Source organism: Lactuca virosa, chromosome 4 (assembly GCF_052849685.1).
Source record: "Lactuca virosa cultivar CGN04683 chromosome 4, Lactuca_virosa_CGN04683_v6, whole genome shotgun sequence".
Lineage (NCBI taxonomy): Eukaryota > Viridiplantae > Streptophyta > Magnoliopsida > Asterales > Asteraceae > Lactuca > Lactuca virosa.
In genome coordinates this window covers 493,819,365-493,845,092 of record NC_136429.1, presented here as the reverse complement: position 1 = coordinate 493,845,092, position 25,728 = coordinate 493,819,365, and the positions used below count along the sequence as shown (strand labels likewise).

Sequence of the window (25,728 nt, the reverse complement as noted above, 5' to 3'; positions counted from 1 at the left end):
TGTCAGCAATTTGATCTAATGGTGAAAAACATAGGATTGAAATACAATCAAGGGCCATGATTGCTTCATTGGTGAATTAAGGGTTCTCTTTTAATAATATATATATATATATATATATATATATATATATATATATATAAATTAAATTTATAATTAATAAGTTTATAATTATAATTAAATGAAAAAATTGATTTATCATTAAATTAAATTTATATTTATGTTATTAGATTATGTATTAATCTTTATATTTATAAATCTTATAAAAAAAATTATCTAAATACATATTGTTCAAGATAAATCATCTATCTTGAACCACATTAATTTTAAACTCCCACAACTTTCCACCTTATGATATTTAATGTAGGTATGATAATTCTCGACACGACCTGTGACCCGACACGAAGATAAATAGATTTGAGTTGAGTTTTTCAACCTGCCAACATGTTTATTAAACGGGTCGTATATGAGTTCGCCAAAAAACACACGGGTTGACCCGCAAACCCGTTTAACATTTTAATAAAAAAATTATATATTAATATATAGAAAATTAATAACACATGTAGACTACAGAACTTGGCTTTCGAAATAAATATGAGATGCAAAACGTTGAGATCTACATAAAAATCCTCTAAACAGAATATGACGTCATAGTTGATATTGACTTTCAGAATTGTTTGTGTAATATGTCTATGGTTGAATTATTGTATCTTCTTAGTTTTTAACTTTGTTGAAGTTGAATTTTCATTTTTGTATCATAAGTCATTTAAAATCAAATTATAAATTGAAGCGTTTTTGTAAAGAAAAATCGAGTGCTAGAATGTGTATGTCATTTTCAAAGAGTAATGTTGCACGTCAAACTTTAGATATTGATATGAATAATTCTCTTTTAAAGTTTTAATAAATAACATCCGGGTTGAACCCTGAACCCGAATCTAACCCACGAACTCATGAACTCGAATCTAACCCACGTACCCGAATCTAACCGTCAACCCGTATAACTAAATGGTTGACGGGTCGTATACGGGGCTTACGTTTCAAACCCGTCAACCCGCAACATGTACAGTTAAATGGGTCGTGTTTGGGTTGGTGTATTTTGACCCGCCAACCCGAACACGACACAATTGTCAGACCTAATATAATGGATTGATTAATTGAAATATTTTAACTACCTAACCATTACACCTTCTTTTCCTTTCTAATTTCTTTAAATTTCATGGAAAAGTTTATGCTTTTACACTTATAGCCAAAATAAAAGTGTAACGTCCCAAATTTTATAAGGTAAAAATTTCATTTTTAATTCAACCATAAACACCATTTATCCTTTTCAATCATTCAAAAGTATGTCATAGTAAAAATAGTTATCAGAGTACAATCCCAAAATCATAAAGTTGCGGAAACATAGGTGGATGTGCTGCGATCACGTCAGACCCTTCCCTTTCGAACCGGAAATACCTGAAACCATAAACATAAACCGTAAGCACAAAGCTTAGTGAGTTCCCCAAAATACCGCATACCATACAAATACATCAGTTCAAGGTTGTACCGGGTCTATTTCACCCCGGGCCTATATAACCCTCGAGTCTATTTCAACTCATATGTCAACACAAGGCTGTACTGGGTCTATTTCACCCTCGGGTCTATTTCACCCCCGAGTCTATTTCAACTCATATGTCATCACAAGGCTATATCGGGTCTATTTCACACCACATACATATAGCAAACAGGCTCACAGACATACAATACATACAACAGGAGTCACAAAGACTACAAACACATACAATCCCTAATGTCTTACAGTATAGTGAGCAAATTCACCTCAGTCCGTTGAAAATCCAACAAATGTTTGGCCTACTGGACCGAAGAATCCCCGTGCTAACTAATCAAATACAACCAAAATCAATAATTGAATCATAACCCATATCCGGGACTTTAATTTACTAAAGCCGACTCCTAGGGTAAATGACCATTTTACCCTTCCTCTTAATTGGCCCAATTAACCGTAGCCCAAACTCAATGACACTTACAGCCCAATGATGGCCCAAATCCAAAAGACACTTAAAGCCTAATATGGGCCCAATTCCATAAGGGCCCAAGTCCTAACAATGGCTCATCTCAACAATACTAATGGCCCAACAAGAGCCCAATTCTAAAAGTGGCCCAGGCCTTGTTCATCTTGATCTAGCTTCTAGAGGTATAAAGTTTTAATGTTGATCGCTTTCTCATGTAGATCTAGTTTTGGGTTATGATTTGTCATGTTTTGGTCCCATGGTTGTGGTTCTTGTGAGTAGAAGTTTCTCCAGAACCTTTGAGCCTCATATTTGGTCTTTGTTGAGGTCATTTAGTCATAAAAATCGGATCTTGATAAGTATAATCATTCCATGCATGAATTGGTGGTCTTTTGAAGAAGTTTGAGACTTAGGGCTTTGGGTTGGACCCCATTAAGCCATGTAAAGTTAGAAAGTCAGAAACTTTATGACTTAAGACATCCCTTAGAGGTTAGATATGAGTTTTGACGTTTTAGTCTTAACCATTAAGTCCTAAAATTATGAGAAATGGTCACCAAGGGGGTGCGTTGGACGTACATATGCGTACGCTCAGCGTAATGCATGTCTTCCCGATTTCACGTTATGGCGAGTTGTACCTTAAGCATCATCGAGCAGTACGTGGGGCGTACAAGTCTGGTACGCGGGGCGTACTCGTAAGGTCCTGCTTTTGGGCCTTTTGGGCCTTGGGTCTTTTAGGATTTGGGCCATGAGTTGTTGGGTCAGATATGGGAAGGGTAAAATGGTCTTTTACCCATTATAATGACAGAAAATGAATTAGACCTTGGGTTTTGGAAATTGCCGTAATTATTAACTAGGGATATTTTGGATGTGTTCAATGTGAGGAGCCCAGTAACAACAACGCGTGTGTGTTTTGGTTATCTCGATTTGAGGTGAGTCTCCTCATTGTACTTGTGGGTCGAAGGCACCAATGCCAACCCACTGGATTGTGTTATGTGCTAGTTGTCTTTGTGATACTTGCATGAAAAGACCATGGGGGTAGCCCATGGAACTTGGATGTTAGACCATGGGGGTAGCCCTTAGCATTTCAAGGAAAGACCATGGGGTAGCCCATGGAACTTGGTTGTAAGACCCTGGGGGTAGCCCATGTCATTCCAGGGAAAAGACCATGGGGGTAGCCCATGACACTTAGTTGTAAGACCCTGGGGGGTAGCTCCTGGCATTCCAGGGAAAAGACCATAGGGGTAGCCCATGGCAATTGTATGCAAGATCATGGGGGTAGCCCATGGCAATGTATGTATGGTATGTGGTATTTTGGGGAACTCACTAAGATTTGTGCTTACTGTTTTTTATGGTTATGGTTTCATGTACTTCCAGTTCGAAAGGGAAGGGTCCGACTTGATCGCAACGCATCCACCCATGTTTCCACACTTGATGATTTTAGGATTTGTACTCTGATAAGTATTTTACTTTGACGTACTTCTGAATGGTGATAAGAATAAATGATGTTTTGTGTTGAACTAAAATGAAAGTTTTACTTTATAATTTTTGGGATGATACGAGTTGGTATCAGAGCCTTGGTTTGAGGGATTCGGGCATACTCTCGGGTGTGACTGAACTAAAACGGAGGAGTTAGTAATATTTTAAAAAGAAAATAAATTCTAAAAAGACTTTTGTAAAGAATAAAGGGGTATGATGTGTGCAATCGGCCGAGCTCAAGTAAGTGCTTCCCAAAATATCCATACATGTTGATATGTTATATCATATATGATATGTAATTTTGCATGCTAGGATAAGGCTAAGGATACCTTCAGGAATTGCATGATAGATTTGTCTGATATGTGATGCCTCGTAGCCTAAGAAGAATTGGATGCTATGTTAGAATTGGAATATGTATTGATAGAAGTGATTGCTAAGTGTATGCTTTAAAAATTGTATACGATTAGGATCATATAGCCCATAATGACTGATTTAGCTTTATTACATGTTCCTTGTTTGGTTGTGGTCCTAGGGTAGAGTGTTTTATTCGACAGTCTATATTATCATGTATTGTGTATAATTTGAATGCATAAGGCAACCGGAAGTGAGAGTGGGAGTACCTAGCATGGGTTGTAGTAAGTGAGCTTGGGATGTTCTTTGTTTGTTCTGTAGCCTAGAGTGTTACTGAATGAATGTTGTTTGTGCTTTGTGGAACTCTTAGTGATGTGAGTTAAATATTAAGTGAGTATGTTAAGTCACATGTTGTAAAGGTTAAATAATCTTAGAGTGACAGATTTGTCCCTATTGCGCAACTCTTTTTTGAGTCTAACCATTGTAGGGGTGAGTCTTTTACTCGAAGCATTATCTAAACTTTGTTGCATGTGATTGTATTAATAAAGTGATTAGCTGAAATTAGTAGGAGTTCTTCAACAGCTGATGGCAGGGTGAGGTCAGGAACGTAGGAGAGCCTAGGAAGTGTTGTAATGGGTTTGGTTGTGCTGTTTAGCAGGTACTTGGGGTACCGATTTCATAAGGTGACTTGGAAGATTCGGGATAACTCTTGAGGAAATTATGGATAGGTATGGAAGGTTGTATTGGGCCCGTACTACTGAAAGCATAGGATCAATACTAGAATCGCGGGGGGTCACAAAGAATCTAGGAAGCCTATGGGATGAGGATTATTTGGTTATGGTATAATTATTGTATGGTTTCTTTTCTGTGTGGTGATGAGCACTCGTGGAGGAGGATCTGGTTCAGGCTCAGGCATTGGTATTAAGCCGATAGAAATGCGGATACAGGAGTTCATCTCGTCGGAGATCACCTGCGGTATTTTGGAGCAGGCTCCTGTGATCTTTGGTACGATCAAGGAGGGGATCATGGAGATTACGCAGGAGCATCATGAAACATACCACACTGGGATTATGGAGTTGTCGGATGAGCGACTCAGGGATTTTCGGGACGAAATCACGGCAAGACAGTTGGGAACACGAACTCCCTCATTTCGAGAGTTCAAGGCTTGTGGAGCTCCATAGTTCTTTAGGGCTAATGATGTCATTGCTAGCCGCCGCTGGATCGCTGACATGGAGAATGCTCAGCGGACGAGCTTCTTCCCTGAAGGGGAGAATGGGGATTTGTTGGATTAGGTGTCTAAGCCAATAACTAAATTGGTATACACATGAACTATTGATAAAGTCCTTTTGGTTTGCCCTCAAACCTAGTAATTGAAAAATATGACTTTTAGAGAGAGAGAGAGAGAGAGAGAGATTGATTTATTGATTTATTATGTAATTAATAAATAGCAAAAAATGATTTGTTAATATATTAGAAAATAATATATTAATTAGAAATAATATTATTTAATTAAAAATTAATAAGAAATTAATGTAATTAATTTTGGGATTAATTGGATTAACCAAAAGTAGGGATGAGCAGCGGAAGCGGGTACCTGCTTTCGGAACCGGAACTGCCTCGGAACTGCTGGTTCTGGAACTGGAACTGCCTTAAGCGGTTCCGGTTCCGGTTCCTAAAGTAAGGCGGTTCCGGTTCCAATTCTTATTTTTACAAAACCGATACCCGTTGGTTACCCGTCGGTTCCGGTTCCAATACCGGGTACCCAGAACCGGCGGTTAACCGGAACCGGTACCGACGAGTACCCGCCTTTTTCTAAAAAATATATATATTAAATTTTTATATTTTGGTAATTTTGTTTTTAAAAAAATAGTGAAAAAGAATAGACCTAAGCGTTTTTAGGGTTTCTGATATTCATTCTTACAAAAAAAACGCCGACACCATACACTCTCTTCTTCTCGTCACTCTCCCCTCTTAAGTTTCAAACAGTCATCGTCGTCTACTCGTCGCTCCCATTACAGATTAACCAGAAATACCACAACGTTGTCACTCTCAATCGTCATCCGCCCAACATCAAATGTCATTCGTTGTCACTCTCATCAATCTCTGTTCAGTCGGTACTCATATCTGTTCAGTAAGCTCAATCGAAGTTTCAAACCCGCTCAATCCAAAGAGTATGTTCTTCTTTCTACCTCTTTTTCTAGTTGCTTTTCATCTCCAGTTTAGACGGTATATTATTAACGTGGTCCCCTTATATGCTGCTTATGTTGATGCATTTTCCTAATTGTCTACACAATGAAGAAAAAGGCTTCCCGAGGAAGAAGCCCCAAATGTTAAATGTGTGGTGGATCGTTACAGAAGCAGAAGTCGAAGCCGAAGAAGAAACCCTGATTATCAAAAAGAATCCAGCAGAAGAGGAAGATATGAAGATGAAAAGGGTAGAAGTCGAAGTTGATCTCCCATCAGAAGCCGATCTCCAATCAGGTATATACATATCTTTATATTTCTATGTTGCAGTTAGATAAAATGTTTATAGGCTGACAATAGATAGTGTGTAATGGAAGTATGTAGAAGTGCTTCCCCCACTCGAAATAGTGTGAGCCCTCGAAGGAGTAGGAGTGCATCTCCAAGAAGAACACTTTCAAGGAGCAGAAGTCCAGCAAGGCGTATTGAGAAAGATCGGTCACCTCCTCCAAAAAGTGTTTCTCCTGTGGGAAAACTGACTCAAGAATCCCATTACCACAAAGTTCTGATGGTGATGTGAGTATATCTAAATATATAATCTTTTTTATAAATAGTTTAAGTGATGTTGATTGATTGTTTTGAATGTTGGTTTGCAGGAATGAGAATTGGAGATGCTTGGATGAACATGAAATGAAGGCAGTGTCTGTTGTTGACACGTCATGCCTGCTGAACAAAAATCCTAAAAGTTTTAAGGTTCTAAAATTAAAATAAAAGCACATATGCTCCTCTAAAAATCGGTAATTTGATGCTAGTGAAATGCTGATATATACAGTAGTGAGTTTAACACATTATGATATCTCATTTTACTCTTTCATTTTACCATTTAGTTATTTACTAACATTGTTTTTTGTTTAAATTTTATGATTATCAGCTGGAAAGTCTTCAGTTTTGATTAATTATATGACTTTGATTTATTTTGGCAATATTTTTTTATGATTGCAGCAAAATTTGTTCTGGTTGGGTATGTGATCAAGAAGCTTCAGATCATGATGACTATTGTTGATAATTTGGTTTCTGTATCAACTCTTATTGAAGCTTCAAATCTTTTTCGTCATTCCAGAAGTTATATGATTGATTAGTTTGCTAATGTGACTGGTTTTGTGATTGCAGAGTTAGATGATGTTGTTGTTGCTGTTTTGTGATGTTTTGCTATTGTTTTTTTTTTTGCTGTTTTGAGACTTTATGTTTTGTTGTTTTGTAGTTTGATTTGGACTTGTTAAATTCCATTTGTTGCTGTTTTCCTGTTTTGAGATCAAGTTTTTTTTAATTGTTTTCGTTTATATCTTGAATTCCAATTACTTATAAAAGTTAATTTCAATGGCATGTATAAAATAAAAAAATTTAATATTCAAAAAACTGGGTACCCGGAACCGGAACCGGTCTTGGCGGTTCCGGGAGCGGTTCCAAAAATCTAGGAACCGGTGTAAGCGGTTCCGGTTCCAATACCAATAATTTCAGAACCGCCGGTTCCGGGAGCGGTTCCGGTTCCGACTAAAATAGGCGGGTACCCGGTTATGCTCATCCCTAACCAAAAGTATAAGGACTAAATGTGACAATGTTCGTTGACTAATTCTAGAACCTCCTATAGAGGGAGACGAATTCTAGATCATTATTGGAAGTATTCTTAGGCTCTAAGGAAGCCTAGATGCCTTAGGGAGGAAGCAAGAGGATTAGGGTCATCTAAAAGGAATCTGCCTTATCCACTACCTTCCTATCACCTACATAAACCCTTATTGGGTTTGATTTTCGTTCTTCGCCTTATTCCAAGAAGAGAAATCCAAAATTTTTCTTCTACTACTTTTTTTTTTCTCTCTCTCTCTCTCCCTCTCTCTCTTCAAGTCTCTTTGGTTGCTAGAGTTTGGGTGTGAACCATCAGAGGCACAAGATTTATGGTGTTTTCTTCCAATAGTATTTCAAGTAGGATAGGTTTGATTGTTTACTACAACAATCAAAAAGGTATGTAATCCCTAACTTGTTTATTAATTTCGAAAATAACTAGGGCTTGTAGGGTTCTTGATGTTCAATAGGTTGCATGTACCCTTAAGTGTATAAGGATTTATCTGTGTTATTGCATGTAAAACCTATCAGTGGTATATGCGTGTATGGTTGTCTAACAATTGAATGTACATTGCTTGAACTTAAATAAAACATGTCTTGGAGGAAAGACAGAATCATCATTCTATCGCAGTTCCATGCCGTGGTGTTCTTCTGCCATGACGTGGAGATCTTCGAATCCGCATTTTTCTTGTTCTGTCACAACGTGGCAATTGTCTGCCACGACGAGGTGAAGCCACTGTTCAACGAATTTGTTTGCTTAATTCACAATTGATTAGGATAATTACTCTAGTTAATATTATTTCAATTGTTTAAAACCTGCATATTCAACTTGGTAATCTGATATCCTATATCTTGTATTTGTGAATTATCCTTTAATTTAATTAATTATTAATTAAAAGATAATTAAATAAAAATCCTAAATGTTAAGAGATATTCTTAGATAAGATAATGATTGATTATAAGATTAATAAATATTATCCTTATGGATTTTATTATTAATTTAATTAAATGAGTAATTAAAAGATAATTAATAAATCCATAAATTGGTTTAAATTAAATTAAATTAAAATGTCTAATTTATAAAGGATTAAACCTTGTATGTTGAAATGTTTTAAAATACACCTTATATATATATATATATATATATATATATATATATATATATATATATATATATATATATATATATATATACTATTAAAAGCTTAATACATATGTATAAGAAAAGTCAGTCAAATCGTTAGTATGCCTCATTCACGAAACCATGCTATAAATAGGGTATAAGGAAGCGCCCTAACATATTTGATAGGACATATTTTCATTAATAAGTATAGTCATATAAAGTAACTAAACCATTTTAAATCCCACTCTTAATTACTTTAGGAAAATGTGAAAAGTATGCTAATCCATGAAAACGCACATCATGATTTCTATGTCGTTAGTGGAGCGTGTGTGGTTAACCGACACACTAATAGGGACTATAAAGAGATATGATGGTCATCTCGTAAAGTATCATTGTTGATGGAGCATGTGTAGTTAACCGACACATCAATGTGAGATGATAAATGACATCGAGGTTGTCAAGCAGGTTTGCATGGTTATGCATATCTCGTTTGTGATCCTCGACATCCCAGTCACAAAAGTGAAAACATAATCCGAGATTAAACATGTCATTGATAGGAATCAATGAATCTCAAAAGATTTAGGAGTTTCATAAGATTAGAATTGGTAAAAGCCTTACCTACCTAAAAAAGATTCGAATTTGATTACGACATCACTTTTCAAAGTTCGAATCGAAAATATAGATCCTAGCCTTAATTTAAATTTATGGGTTAATAATTAAGGAATAAAATCAACTAACTCGAATTCTCTTTTTCTCCTATTTTTCAAATATCTTATGAAGATAGAAATGGTCTTCCTCATTCTTATGGGAATAGTTTTCCTCAATCTTCCAGAGATGGTCTTCCAATTTCAAGTCAAGGTTAAATTGATTTTCCATTCCTTAGGAAATAGTGGAACTAGATATCATCTCTCTTACACCTCCTACTCCTGTGACTCTCCCAACGTCATGTTTTTCCTCAAGTTGAAAGATACGAGACTAGTCAATCCCTATTGGCATGTAAACATCAAGATGGAAACTTTGTATGTACACATGTTTTGAAAAGAAATCGTACATTGACGAGTTGGATAAATTAGGTGTCGTTTTCCCAAGGAAGAAAGCCATTGATTTGTTTTTCCTCTTGCTTCCTAAGTCATATGGTTAGTTTTTTAAAAACTTACATGTGAGGAATCTTGATGTGACCCTAAATGATTTGACTCAACTGTTGATTGTTGCTGAAGCAAAATTCTTAAGATCACATCTAAAGTAGAAATGCTTATTGGGTCTATTTCCAAGGTTTCCATGGATATTGAAAATTGTGACAATGGTTTTCCAGAAAAGATTTCTCTACCTAATGGAAAGGAGTCATCCAAGATCAAACTGTTTGATTGTATGGTAAAGAGAAAGGATAGTTCTGGGATCCTTCCATGTGTTGACCTCAAAGAGTCCATTTGTTTCTACTACCAATTGAAGGGACATTGGAAACAAAGCTGCCCAAAATACCTGAAAGATCTTGGAGATAGTAAAAGTCAAGTCGTGTGACTCTACTTCAGGTACATCCATTATCTGACTCCATTGTTTTATAAGTTCCTAGACTCTTAATACATGATGTGATGATCACATTTTGATAGGATCGAAGAGAACGAAGGAAGATTGAGCAAGGTGAGATAAATCTGATCATGAGAAATGGACTTTAGTCAACAGGTTTCAAAGATCATATTTTAGAGCTACTACTAAGGAGTTGGGATAATTTAATAGATTGTTATTACTCTTAGGAAATTTATGAAAGTGTTGGTTACATTTCCAATATTAACAATATTAATTTTGGATTTGATTCTTATAATATCGCTTGTGGTATTGTCATAATTGACCAACTGAAAAGAAATCCCATCACCAATTGGACAGATGCCCGGTGTTGTACAAGTTGCATTGTATAGTATATGAGAATCTTATTCATTGGAAAAGTATGACTAATTCATCGATTACATGTTTATGTGAGTCAAGTGAATGACTAATGGATCTAGTACATGTTGATATGTACTATTCAGATCCACCACAAAGGATGATAACTTCATTCATCATAATTTACTAATGCTTCAGTAAATATGGTTGTGTTTATAAGATTAAGCATAACTTTGATATTTTGAAAAGATTCAAAGAGTAGCAGAATGAATAAAAGAATTTATTAGGCTGAAAGATAAAAGTTTCTTCAATATGAAAGGAAAGGAGAATACTTTAGTATCATGTTTTATGATCATCTTAGTGATTGCGGATTTATATCACAATTGATCCTCAAAGAATATCTTACTGCAATTGTATGACTAAGAATAGGAATCAAATATTGGTGGAAATAGTTCGATCAAGTGATGAGTCATACTTCATTCCAAATCAAGTTTTAGAGCCATGCTCTAGTAACTGTGAGTCATATCTTGAAACTTATTTCAAAACTAAGAAGGTTGAAAACACCTTGAAATATGTAGAGTAAAGATGTTTTCTTACTCTAGCACATACAAAATTAGAGTTGTGATGTTTTTCGTTAATCGAGAAACAAAAGATAAACTGAGACCTATTCTATGAAGTGTTTTCTTGTCGGGAATCCACATGAACTTTTGAATATTTTTTTAGCTCGTCAAGGAATGTTCCTTGAGAGAAAAACTCATATGCCAAGAAGTCAGTAGGAGTCGTATTGATCTTAAGAGTTTCAAGATTCAATCGACAATAAACCTTTTAGTTATCACTAGAACGCAACCTGAGGTTGATAACCGGTCGTGTTTGATTGAGACATTCTTATTTATGTGCACCTTCCAGTTGAGTTGGCAATGCTTATGAGTTCTATGTTTTTCATTTAAATGCAAAAGCAAAGCATGTTGGTCGGTGAAAGACGGGAGGTACTAAAAAAGATGTCTGACATAAAGGCTGTGGAAGGTCTTGACTATGTTCAAAAGGCGAAGATTAAATGGGGAATTGAAGGAGATGAAAAATCAAAAATTTTCCATGGGATGTTAAAAAGAAGGCGTAAACATATGCAAATTCGAGGGATGTTGTCAAACGGGGAATGGATCGATGAACCATCAAGTGTTAAAAATATTTTCTTCGATTTCTATGCTACCAAGTTTAAGTTTTTTGGTGTTATTCCGATTATAGAGAGAAGTCATAGATATAATACGTTGAGTAATGTTGAGGCTGATTTCATTCAAAGTCAAGTCAAGTCACAGAGATGGGGATTCGGGAGGCGGTTTGGTCCTGTGCTCCAGGACCCGATGGATTTTCTTTCAGGTTTATTAAAAAGTATTAGGAAATTCTTAAATTCGATGTGTTTGGATTTGTTCAGGAGTTTTTTGATAATGGGTTCTTTCCTATAGGATGCAATTCAGCTTTTATAACTCTAATTCCAAAGGTCGATAATTCACTTTTAGTAAAGGATTATCGTCCAATTAGTCTTATTGGAGTTCAGTATAAAATTATTGCCAAATTACTAGCTAATAGGCTAGCAAAGGTAGTGGATGGTATTGTTAGTCCGGAACAATCCGCTTTTATTAAAGGAAGGCAAATCCTTGATGGCCCTTTAATGGTAAGTGAATATGTCAATTGGTATAAGAGGAAAAAGCAGAAGTTAATGATTTTTAAAGTGGATTTCGAAAAGGCGTTTGATTCTCTTAGTTGGGAGTACCTTGATCGAGTGATGTATTTTTTGGTTTTTCCAGATAAATGGCGTAGTTGGATACGGGCTTGTTTGGTGTCGGCGAGATCTTCTGTTTTAATTAACAGTTCGGCCACACAAGAGTTCAATTTGGAAAGAGGGCTTAGACAAGGTGATCCTCTATCCCCGTTTCTTTTCATCATTGCTATGGAGGGGTTGCATGTCATTTTGGAAGATGTGGTGGCGAATGGGATGTTTAGAGCTGCTAAATTGGGTAATCTTGGGATGCAAGTGTCATATTTATTTTATGTTGATGATGTTTTATTTATGGGAGAGTAGGATGCTGAAAATATTACTAATTTGTTTCGCATTATAAATTGCTTTTATATGATGCCAGGTTTACAATTAAATCTTTCTAAGTCGAATTTGGTGGGGATAGGTGTTGAGAGCCAAACTTGTGAGGCTTTATCGAATTTGATAGGTTGTAGTTCGACTTCCTTACCTTTTGTTTACTTAGGGTTACCTATTGGTGAGAATATGAATCGAGTTGCTGGTTGGAGGGTAATTGTGGATCGAATCATGAAAAGGTTGTCTAGATGGAAGCTTCGATTACTTTCAATTGGTGGGCGGTTAACGTTATTAAAGTCTGTGTTAGGTAGTTTGGGTATATATTACATGTCTTTGTTTAAAATTCCATTTCAGATTGTCAAAATGTTGGAACAAATCAGAGAAAAATTTTTCTGGGGGCGGATTCCAATGAGAAGAAGATAAGTTGGGTGAAATGGGACTTAATTCTGAATTCAAAGGATAATGGTGGTTTGGGAGTGGGTTCTTTAGCAGCCCTTAACAATGCCCTTTTGTATAAATGGAGATGGAGATTTTGCACTAATCCTGTCACTTTATGGGTTAGCGTTATAAAAGCGTGTCATGGTAGTCAATTTCAGACTTTTGGAGTTGATAGTCGGGTGCGTGGCATGGGAGTTTGGAGGAACATTACTGATGCTATTTTCAAAATTCATAGTATTGGTAATGTTAGTGATTCTTGGATGAGAAGACAACTTGGTAATGGTATGGATATTCGGTTCTGGTGGGATAAATGGAGGGATGATTTAAGTCTTAAAATCAAATATGATAGACTTTATGCGCTCTCGTTGGCTAAAGAAGGGGTGGTGAGAGACTACTGGAGTGGAGAAGACTGGGTCTTGCAATGGCGCAGGGACGTTAGGGGAGGAATTGAGGCGGAACAACTACAAATGTTGTTGGAGGAGTTACAGCAAGTAAAATGTTCGAATAACAGGGATGCTTAGAGATGGGAGTTAGGTAACCTGGATTAGTTTACTGTTAGATCTCTTCGTAATCATTTAGATGATGTTTTGCTTCCCATGGGTCATGTGTTGTATAGATGGAATAGGTTTGTGCCAATTAAAGTGAATGTTTTGGTTTGGAGGATTGCTTTGGATAGGTTACCTACTCAGGTTAATTTGGAGATTAGAGGGGTTGATATTCCCTCTACTACATGTCCTATCTGCGATAAGGACTTAGAGTATTCAAATCATGTGTTTTTTAAATGTGAGTTAGCGAAACAACTATGGAGTTGAATTGCGGGGTGGACGGATTTACATATGCCTTCGTTTAGTTCGCTACAAGAGGTTTATGATTGGTTGGATGCTTTATCGATGCAAGGGATGCAGAAAGAAAAGACTCTTGCAATTGTTATGACTATGTTATGGGTCTTATGGGGTTATAGAAATGCGATGGTCTTTCGCACTAAAAAGTATCGAAAAGATACTCTTGTTGATACCATTAAATTGTATTCCTTTAATTGGTATTGTGTTAGGAATCGTAAAATGTCTAGGGATTGGAATGTTTGGCTTCAATTTCCTATGAACTTGTAATTGGTTTTTGCTAGCTCCTTGCTAGCTTTTTGTTTGTTTTTTTCTAATAAATGTCGTTTAAATATATATATATATATATATATATATATAATTATAAACTTATGGGACCAAGTACAAATAGAAGCAATTATTATACTTATATTTGATTTTAATGTCACATGTTTTTATCATACATAAGTTCAAAAACTTGTATGCACTTCAACTTATTAGAACTGGAATTTTAGCTACTGAAAAAGCTTCAATCAATTAATTTAATTCACATAAAAATTGGATTTTTCTAATCACGTATTTAACTTTAAAAGCAAATCCAAACAACCCCTCAACTGATAAATTCAATTGGGTTTAGGGAATTAAGAATTTTAGAGATAAAATCTAAAAACATGTATGCCAATTCAAAATTTTAAATGAAATAAAATTTGATGTACAAAACTACATATATGCAAGAAATAGATGTCATAATTTTACATATAAAGGGGTCGGTGCGGAGTGGTGGTCTCAAAGCAGGACATCTGATTCCAAATGTTGAAACTGCAAAAAGAAAAAAAGAAAGTCAAAATTAAAGATATAGGACTAAAATCAAGAGTTTAAAAGATAGAAAATATTAGGTACTCACCTATAGATATTGATACACACAAATAAACAAAAATACACACTTACATGCAAATACACACAAATAAACAAATTCAAACCTTAAACTTACCACCTCTGTGTTTTAGACCACTGTATGATGATCTTCATGTTCCATTGTTGTGAACACTCTGAAAAATAAAACAATAAAACAAAAGTAATCATAAAAACCTAAGTAAAATGTATGAAGTTTAATCCCTCATATCAGTGTACAATAACAATTAATTAGAAGATTGTGATTTTAATTATTACCTTTTCAAGACCAGAGTCAGTGAGGTAAATAGACATGCCGAAAACATATGTTATTGAAGATATATGCATTCCATCATCACCAACACCAGCAAATATAGAAGTTGCCCACCCTTTTGCTTTTAAAAAGAAAAGTAAGCTTCCTCTGCCCTCTGTAAACATAAGTGTGCTCTTAGTAGATTCACATTTTTTAAATTGAAAGCAAATTTATTATCTTAAGGAAGTATAGTGGTTTACCATGCCCTACGAGATGTTCCAAATAGTCTTTTTCTTTCTTTGTGTAGTCTTTTCGAAGACATGGCAATGTCCATGATAGATCAAGAATATGAACATCTTTAACAACTTCTAAACGACAAATTTTTCCTGGACTCCAAATGAGGAGTCTTGTTTGACTTCTGACTTTAAAGCATTGTTGCTTTTGACTGTGCTAAATAGCTCAAGAACCCAACTTTCAAGCACATCAAGAGTTTCTGCACCACCAAAAATGACTTCATGAGTCTTACCATAACATAATTTAGTTAACTTACATGACAATTTTATATAGTTCAATATAATAAGAAGATTTATTCAAAATGGTTCTTTTCTGTATTTGTAACAGGGAAATTACCTCCCCCAATAATAACTAACTTCATTGATCCACCATGGTAAAAGTCATTGTAACCTAGAAAGCAATGAGCTCGGATTCTGACAGATAGATCTCAACGATTTGAAAATTGGGGCTTCTCATTTTTTGCAGTCGCATTCTGTGGTTTTGAATCGTTCCTTACACCTTCTACCGCATATGCAGGAGAAAAGAGAAATAGATGAAGAAACGGAAGCAAATAATCCAAAAAGACTATCATCTAGACCAAGATGAACACTGGATAGAAGCATTTATGTTAACAATAAATAAAGCAGAAAAAGGATAAGAGAAAGATCGATGAATCTTGTGAAGAAGATTTAAGAAATCCAAACAAATCAAGTGGTGGTGCTCTTCTTGGAGATTGATCTGCTTGCTCCATTGATGCTCCATCATGATTTGAATGGGGATAATGAAGGTACAACCGGCCAGTCGTTCTCCCTCAATACCTCACTATTTATATGCAGAGTTTGGAGAGATAAGGTGACAGTTGTGGGGTGATGAACAGTTCATAAAGAACGTGGTGAGAGATGAAACGTCCCAAAAATAAGACACGGAATTTTTTCATTTTTAGATTAATAAAATAGTAAACCATATCATTGTCATAAAACCAAGGTAAACAAACCGTATCAATACATCAACAATCGTCAGAGTAAATCACAAAATGTGGAATCGAATGGTGTGTGCTCTACAATCATCTCGAGCTCTTCCCTTTGGAACTGGAAGTACCTGAAATATAAACTAAAAACCGTACGCACAAAGCTTAGTGAGTTCCCCAAAATACTACATACCATAAATACATAAATAAACACATAATAGGCCCCGCCCGTCATCGAGCCCCTCTCGGTATACAGATTTGTTAATCATCGGGCCCCGCCTGGTATACATATAAACATATAAACACATAACACATGCAATAATCACAAAGATACATAGCATACAGAATAATCATCGGGCCCCGCCCGGTAAGCATACACGCACATAACAAATGCAAGAGTCACGCAAACATCTAGCATCCTAACATAACAAAACCATGGGCCGACATTGGTGCCTTCGACTCGCTAAACACAGTGAGGAAACTCGCCTCGCACTGCTGAATCTCATGGATAAATTTCTGGCTGCTGGCCCGCTAAGAATCCCCGCTATAATCACATAAAACATCATCCAATTAATAATTGGATCTTGACTCACCCTACGAGTCCAAACTAGGGTAAAAGACCTTTTTACCCTTCCCTATACTTGGCCCAAGGCCCAAGCCCAATCCAAATTGTCCAAAGGCCCAAATTCCAAAATAATCACCCAATGCCCAACTATGGCCCAATTTTCCAAATTGGGCCCAAACCCCTTCATGGGCCTTAATCCAAGGTCCAAAAATATTCTTAGCCTAAAACAATATTTTGATGACCCAAAATGAAGCCCTAGACTCCTAAGGTCCAAGAATAGGCCCAACACCCAAAAACCCAACTTCCGGAGCCCAGTGCTGAGTACGCGGGGCGTACTCAACTTGTATGCTAAGCGTACTCGCTTTAGAGCATGTATGCGGCACGTACCAGCTTGTATGCCCATCGTACTCCCCCTGATTGGCCAACTTCCTCATTCAACTCTTAAACGGTTAAGACTTCACTCCAACACTTAGATCTGACTTCCTTAAGGTGGTTTATCACGTAAAGTTGCCAACTTTACGTGCATGCATGGATTAATGAGGCTCTAGAGCTCAAAAGAGCTTAATAAATGACTTAACACATGCATGAGACCAAAACCACCATAAAGTTTGCACATTTATGCTTAAGAAACTCTTAATATGCCCATATATACAAGGATAAGCTCCAAAAACGACTTTAGCTCACCAAACCAACCCAAAAGGGACCAAAAAGCATAAAACCATAACATGAAGAGATCTAAGCATACAATGATCAAGGTTGAGGCTTTATACCTTCTTGCAACTGAGGAATGTGCCTAGTCTCTGGATCCACAAGCTAAAGCTCCAACAAAGCTTCTTCACCAACTCCTTCTGTTTTTAGATTTAAGTTTTCATTTTTTATTTTGGAAAAAGAGACTTTATGTTTAATGGCATGATTCATGAACTTGTAAATATGTAATGCAGGAGTTGATGGATAGGGCGATTACTTTAGCGTTTAGTAAAAAAGATGCTGATAAAAGTGAAACCGAAGAAGATAATGCTTCTAACGAACAACCTGCTGGCTGAATCATAGTTTGTTGAAAACCAAGGATAAGTTTTTCGGTAGTTGAGAGATTATATGAATGAATGATTAGTTGATTACACAGATGTTTTGATCATAAACAAGTTGAAAATTTTCAAATGCCACATCTTGTAAGTAACATCTAAATGTACCGTTGATTAGCCTTGATTTGTTACATGTGATGTTTTTATTCGTTAGTGAATTGGTATGTAACTATCCCTCAAGGGTCGAATAATTTCTTTAGGAAAGTATATTGTAAATGTTCATTGAGATTTTAAGCAATCAATCTTTGATACTTATAACCTTTGTTGGTTAAAAAATAAAGTGTAATTTAAAAAACAAATTTGATAAACTGCACCATCTGAATACCTGTCCTAAGGCCTATATGTGAGGTCAATTGTTGAAATAGTAGAGTATGCTATTGATTGTATATTCACTTTGCTTGTTGAAAGATTTTGATGTTTTGGGAGGTCTTAAATGGTTTTAAAAACTATTTTAAAATACTTTAGCCCAAATGAAAGGGGTTTCAAGATGGCATTTGGCTTCAAATCTTCAAGGTATAGTTAACACAACAAAAAGAAAATTGGTTTATTACAACTATTTTACCAAAACTTTAACTTAATACCATTATAATCTGCAAATCCAGCAACACAACAAATAATAAAACCATATGCAACTAATATAAATAGTGCTGTGAGTGGAGACACAAACAGGGTATTCATCGATAAATTCACTAATCCTGTTAATAAATTTGCCTGCATAAATTTCATGTCAAATTGTTACTTTTTTTTTTTTTTAATTATAAAAAACTTTGAAGCTCAAAATATTTACCACAATGAAAACCGCTAGCAAGTTTCGGTTGATTGCTTGTTCCAGCAGTGACACCTTTTTACCACCAGAGAGCATTATTATTCCCAAGGTCTGAAAAAAAAAATAACTTTTTAAATTTTTTAAATGATACAAAAAAGCCAAATTAATATATATATATATATATATATATATATATATATATATATATATATATATATAAAGAAAAATCACCTGTAGGTTTGTAGCCAATACGAAGGTGACATATGTCAGGTTGCACTGAAAAGTAATAAAAAATCAATTACATTTTTTTTGTAAAAAATAGTACAGATAATAAATAATAAATCATGGAAAAGTGAAACCATTCTACGCGAAGGTCTTTCAACATAACTATCCAGAATCAAGGTCAAACACCTGGGAAGATGAGAATAAACGTATTTTGTTATTAAAAAAAAATTACATTTTGGTTGGGTTCAAAAATTGCAGTTTTTGTCCCAATTTGATATTTTCGTACCAAAATCGTTACAACAGTTGAAATTAGGCACCAAAAATGCAAAAGAAAACTATTTGGGACCAAAACTGAAACTTTTGAACAAACTCAAGGACCAAAATTGTAATTTACTCTAAAAAATTTATATTATATATACCAGAAGAAAAGAAATAGAATCCAAACTCTCTTTCTTGCCCAATCATTATTCTTCCCAAACAAAAGATTGTTGCCTAACCAAACACCAATAAGATGTAGCCCCCAATATCCTGAACAGGAAACAAAACAGCTAAATGATTACCAAAAAGACAATTTTACCCCTGTTCCAAAAATACCTCACCGAATATGCTGTAGATTCCTTGTTTGTTTTGACTGATGATGTCTGTTCCTCTTTCAGCAGATAGCAGATACACGTTCAATCCAGTCATTAGGCAAATTTGGTAGCCTAAAAGCAAATGGAAAATATAATTATAATTTATAAAAAGAAGATAATTATTAATTAAGAAAATAAAATTATACCTATTAGTACCAATGAACCTAAAAGCCCACAATAGTTTGGAGAGACATTGACAAGTGATGTCAGCACCGCGACACCAGCAAGTGTGAAGAAGAAGTTCCAGTGAACACCATATTCTCCCACATGAACCTATAAGGGGGTAGAATAGTCATTTATTTATTATTCAGTCTAGAAACAGAAACAGACTTTATTATGTACCTGATAGTCAACACCAGATGTAAAAACAAGTCTAGCAAAACCTAGCACTAGTAGTGGGCTAGTAGAGGAGAGTGCACTTTTTAAGTTTAAACCCCTAAAATACCAAAAATAAATAAATAAATAAGTATTTGTTTCAGAAACATAATTTAATTGATGACTCTGACTCACTCACATTGTAGAAACTCCCCGAGCTTGACGTGAAACCAATGAATTTGCAAAAACAAATGCACCTACCCCAACATCCATCTAAAAATATAAATATATAGATTTTTTTTATTTATCAATAAAAAGATAAAAATATATTGTTATAAATATATAATAATTACCTTACCAAACTAGTCCCATAAGTCTCGGTTTTAGCATATCTTCTAGGGAATATGTTGAAGTCAACAGCCAAAATACAAACACATGTGATAAGCATCTGCACAAAACACAATCAAAATTTTATTTTAGAGCAACAGAAAAATGAAATATATATATATATATATATATATATATATATATATATATAATGATTTTTGATGTTACCAATGAAACCCTGTATGATGATACACATTCCCTAAGAGAATGAATATGAACCCCTTCTTCCTGATACCAACATCCATCTCTGTTGCATCATATGGAATGGAAGATTTGTGTCGGATAATGATTTATTGGAAAAATAACATAACAGAAGAAAGATTTAAGAAGACATATTATTACCTCTTATATGCAAAATACAAAAACAACACCAATACAAATACAAATACAACCCCAATGATGTAATTCCATTCTGATAGAACCTGTCAAGAATTTTATTTATTATACAAGTCTTTCTATTCTAACACAATTACACAAGAGAAGATCTAGAACAGGCTTACTTACTGTAGAAACGAGAGTGATAGGAAGAACAATGGAGAGGAAATCTACTATCATTCTGATGATGTAAGCCCCCCATGACCCAACTGTTTTTGTTTTTTTCTTTGATGAAGTTTCTTCATCTGGAGATGCAAACCAAATTAATCAATCCATTTTACTAAAAGAAAAAGAAACAGGAAAACGCAAACAAGAATTTAGTAAATGCTATTTGTTCAACAACTGAATAACATTAACATATTTCCTGAAATAATGTTAACCTATTTTGTTGTAGATGCCGATGGTATGTCGCAGGAGAATAAGCATCTGAATCAAGCAAAATGTTAGAAGCTCAATTACCATTTTATTTAATTTGATTGAGGAAGAATAAGAAAACATACGTACAGAAAATATTGCTGAAAGTACAAAAACTTCAGCCATGGAAGATCCAGTTAGGTTGCTCACAAATCTGATAAACATTAATTACACACATGTCATTTCTTACAGTTTCGTAAACCTAAAAAATGATACTTCTGTTTTTTTTTTTATATATATACTAAGAAGAAGAAGAAGAAGAAGAAGAAGAGAGAGGATTTTACTCTTCTTTCAAATGCTTGTTTGGATTGAAAGATTTCGCAGAAGAATCCATTGCTGAGTCAAGATCGTTTTTGCCTTTGCAAGATCCTAACAAAAATGAAAATGACAGTTATATTTTTAAAACATGAAAAAATAAATTTCCATCACCTAACTACCTACTCCTAAATAGGTAAGGTGCATACAAAAATGACACTTATAAGTTTAAAACATTGGTCATACCAAATTGTCAAATGCTATCTAATCTCTCTCTCTTCTAAATCCAAATCATCTTCCAAGTTTTCAACATTTCTAGAATAATGCATGATCAAGAAGCACATAAACTACAATAAATCCATCCAGGAAACAAATAAACTCAGAATGTACAAGTTTACACTTTAAACAAACTAAGAAGCACATAAAGTCATTAGTCATAAACACATACATATTGGTTACACAACACAGAATAATCACATACATATGCATCATCAACAACAACACATCATGAATGAACAAAAAAAACCATATAAGCAAAGATTATACAACACCATCAACAAATAAGTTTAGCATATTCAACGATTTAAGCACAAACTTGCATATAAGCATAAACATGATCTCCATTCAAGCACTACAAGTGATAACAATTCAGCAAATAAGTTTAAGAAAACTCATTTCAGCAAAGACTTTAACATATTCAGCAAAGATTTATGATTTCAGCATATAAACTTGCATATAAGTTTATGATTTCAGCATATAAATATATGATTTCAGCAAAGATTTATGATTTTACCAAACATTCATACCAATTCAGCACAAAAATTCATAAACCAAAACATAAATTTTAGCAGAAAATTTGTTATAAGAACAATTATATCATAAATCAACATTCAACAAAGATTTTAGCAAAGATTCTTCACATCTCAGCAACAATATTGGTACTCAAAGCAGAAATTTGGTACTACACAGCATAAAATCGGTACTAAAATAAGAAATCAGAAAAAAAAAAAAAAAAAAAAAACCTAACCTGTCGATGTTGAAGACGATGGCAGCAAAGAACGAGCACCGGACAGTAGCAGCGGCGACCGGCGAGGGGCAGCGGCGACCGACGAGCGGCTGGAGTCGGCGATCGACGAGAGAGAGCTGAGAACGAAGAAGGAGAACGGCTGGAGCGATCTTCCGTGTTTCTTTTTTTTTTTGTTTAGGGCGTTTTTTTTGTTTATCAGGTTAGAAGAGCCAAGCCCAATGCGTTTGTTTTTTTTTTTTTTTTTTTTTTTTTTTTTTTTTTTTTCCGTCTATTCTCACTGTTTGTTTTTCAATATTATATAATATATAGAGCTGAGAACGAAGAAGGAGAACGGCTGGAGCGATCTTCCGTGTTTCTTTTTTTTTTTGTTTAGGGCGTTTTTTTTGTTTATCAGGTTAGAAGAGCCAAGCCCAATGCGTTTGTTTTTTTTTTTTTTTTTTTTTTTTTTTTTTTTTTTTTCCGTCTATTCTCACTGTTTGTTTTTCAATATATATATATATATATATATATATATATATATATATATATATATATATATCTTTTAATTCAAACAATTGTTGAATAAAAAATACGAGTCTTATGAAACAAACATAATGTGTTTTTTGCATTCTTCCATTTAGAAGCATAACTTGAATACAATAAGCATGACATTATCACTAATGTATGATATATATATATATATATATATATATATATATATATATATATATATATATATATATATATATATATATATATATATATATATACTAGGAAACTTAATGGGGTCGTGATAATCACGCCCCTAGTCAATTAATCAGTAAGCTATTTTTACATGATTTTTTTAGATAAAATACATTTTTAACATTTATTCAAAAGAAACATTATATTTAAAGTAATATCCATATTCAGGTAATTTGAAAAGAAAATATTATACTTCAGGTATATATATTTATTGAAATATAGATAAACTAACTACATTTGAAAGGAAAAAGCAAGAATATTTTTAGTTAAAGGGCATTAATGTAAATATTTGTTCAAAAAGCACACTCACATAACTCTTCTGAATATGATGCAGTCAATTTATGTTTATTTAGTTTGTAGGTCATTTAATAAGTATACTATGTTGAGCAAGAAGTTTCATGTCAACAATTTCTATTGTTGAAGAACAAGAATATTTTTAGTTAAAGGGCATTAATGTAAATATTTGTTCAAAAAGCACACTCACATAACTCTTCTGAATATGATGCAGTCAATTTATGTTTATTTAGTTTGTAGGTCATTTAATAAGTATACTATGTTGAGCAAGAAGTTTCATGTCAACAATTTCTATTGTTGAAGCATGACAGAGAAGAAAACTATGTTTCTATATGGTCATACAAAATCAAACTTCTAAAAAAAACAAAGCATCATTTGAAAACTGCCAAAATAAGATGACTACATAAAACAGCACATTTGTTATTTATATACCAGTAATCCAATATTAAATTTTAATGGACATAGTTTTTGTATATCTAACAACAATTTTTTGATAATAATAAAAGAACTTGGAACAAAATGGACTTTTCATATGGAAATATTAGCCAATTAAGTTTAAAACCCCAAAAATATTGCCAAAATCCGATGAACTGAAAACGTATATTTACTTGTTAGTCTTGTACATCAAGTCATAAACACTTGTATTAAAATCCAAGTTTATTGGTCAACAATTTGATGGGAATAAAATGATTTAAGGCATATAAAGCACTTACGATCCCAAATCCTGAAATAATCCACAGAATTTACAAAACAAAAACCATCCCTAACTCTTGCAATTCCAGTAGCACCTAAAAGACACAAATCAGATCAAGTAAAAGACTCTTAGTTAACTGACATCAACTATAAAAAATCAGAAATTACCTCTATGATATTCAGTCAAGCAACTTATCAAACAGTTGGTTGGAAAATGAAAATCCAAGACAAACTACAGACAGTAAGAAATTGATACAATCAAAGATATTAAGCAAAATAAACACAAGTAGTTAAGGTTCAGTTATATATGAAACAGATGAAATTATTTAATTTCATCTGGGAAAAAAGAAATCGCCTCCTAATAACTGGTATCATTTCTCCAGCAAAGAGGGGAGAAGGCGTAGTGAAAAATCACAAAGAAGTGAGATTTGCTTATTTCTCTGTTCATAGAAGTAGCATCATCCCCATTTAATAATTTTACACACACTTGTACACTATAAAACTTGTCCCTCTGATCAACTGATCTAAAAAAAAAATATAATATACTCACATGTATCATGTGGTTGAATTTTAAAATTAAGATTCTCAAATATGATTGTAGATTTCATACTCCCATCATCTCCCCTGAACGAACACCACCTTTTGTGTTGATACATGGTTTGGTCAGCTGTCCGAGTTAACCCAATCAATCATAAAGAACTTTTATTGAATAACATCCATCAGATTCATTATATTGGGATGATTCAACATTTTCAAAATAAAGACTTTTATAACAGTTAAATAGAACACCATAAACCCATAAAATAAAAGGTTGGTAGATCATAAAATGGAAAACTTTAAAATCGTGCAAATTCAAACAAAATCACAGTCAAACACTTACTATGTACAAGAAGCATTAGCCATATCATCTGATATTATTTCAAAACCAACCAAGCCCACAAGAAATGAAGAACACGAGATTGTTATCCTCTTTTTTTTTTTTACATCATTACCCTTCGATTAAACCCTCTTTACATCATTGTCGTTTATTTTTATAAAGTAGAGTGAGAGTGAGACTGAGACCAGAAGTAAGTAACAGTAGAGAAACCAGAAGCATACCTGCGATTTGTAGGAGAGAAAGAACAGGGAAGACGGGAAGACGTGATCTGTATCAGACAAGGAGCGACAAATAAGAGCAAAAACAAATCAGGAGAGATCTTTTATTGATCATTCACCATTAATTTGAAACGTATACAAAGAAAAAAAAATCCAAAATCAATTTCAAGAGTAAAAAATTAGAGCTAGAACCTTAAAAATTTAAAACCCATGAAACCAAAAACAAAAACAAATGTATTGAGTTACTTTCAATTGATCATTTCTGCTACAAATAAGAACTAAAAAGAAAGAACCTATTACCTGGACCGGAAACGTCAGCGGTGGCTGAATCAGGGACGTCCATCCACAACGTCAGCTGTACCGAGGGAACATATGGAGGCGCCAAAACGAAGCAGGAGGTGGCGCCAAAGAAAAGAGAGAGTGACTCACCTTAAGATGGTAAATTAAGGCGGCAAACAGCTTTGGGGGAAACGCTGGCAGAGAAGCAATTAAGCAAACCCGCATTTGAAGTCTGTTGTGTCA

General features: G+C 34.3%; 1 protein-coding gene and 1 long non-coding RNA gene across 3 annotated transcripts; both read right to left on the bottom strand.

The window, feature by feature from the left end:
- Positions 1-15,160: 15,160 nt before the first annotated feature.
- On the bottom strand, positions 15,161-15,944 carry LOC145169392 (uncharacterized). Its single transcript, XR_013742466.1, has 3 exons — positions 15,749-15,944; positions 15,379-15,611; positions 15,161-15,293 (listed from the first exon to the last, which is right to left on the bottom strand). It is a non-coding gene; the product is annotated as an uncharacterized LOC145169392 (long non-coding RNA).
- A 2,521-nt stretch (positions 15,945-18,465) lies between these two features.
- On the bottom strand, positions 18,466-22,603 carry LOC145109311 (uncharacterized protein At4g17910-like). 2 transcript variants are annotated; one of them, XM_079046456.1, is made up of 17 exons: positions 22,402-22,601; positions 21,404-21,488; positions 21,210-21,273; positions 21,086-21,131; positions 20,835-20,950; positions 20,673-20,752; positions 20,499-20,577; positions 20,302-20,391; positions 20,143-20,216; positions 19,971-20,064; positions 19,775-19,901; positions 19,596-19,700; positions 19,416-19,524; positions 19,131-19,182; positions 19,003-19,047; positions 18,793-18,882; positions 18,466-18,716 (listed from the first exon to the last, which is right to left on the bottom strand). In XM_079046456.1, exons 2-17 carry the CDS (start codon positions 21,451-21,453, stop codon positions 18,564-18,566), a joined length of 1,374 nt encoding a protein of 457 aa, XP_078902582.1. In that variant the 5' UTR covers positions 21,454-21,488; positions 22,402-22,601; the 3' UTR covers positions 18,466-18,563. The 2 variants fall into 2 exon arrangements, with proteins under 2 accessions (XP_078902582.1, XP_078902584.1); XM_079046458.1 differs by lacking the exon at positions 19,003-19,047 and having other exon boundaries at positions 22,402-22,603.
- Positions 22,604-25,728: the final 3,125 nt, after the last annotated feature.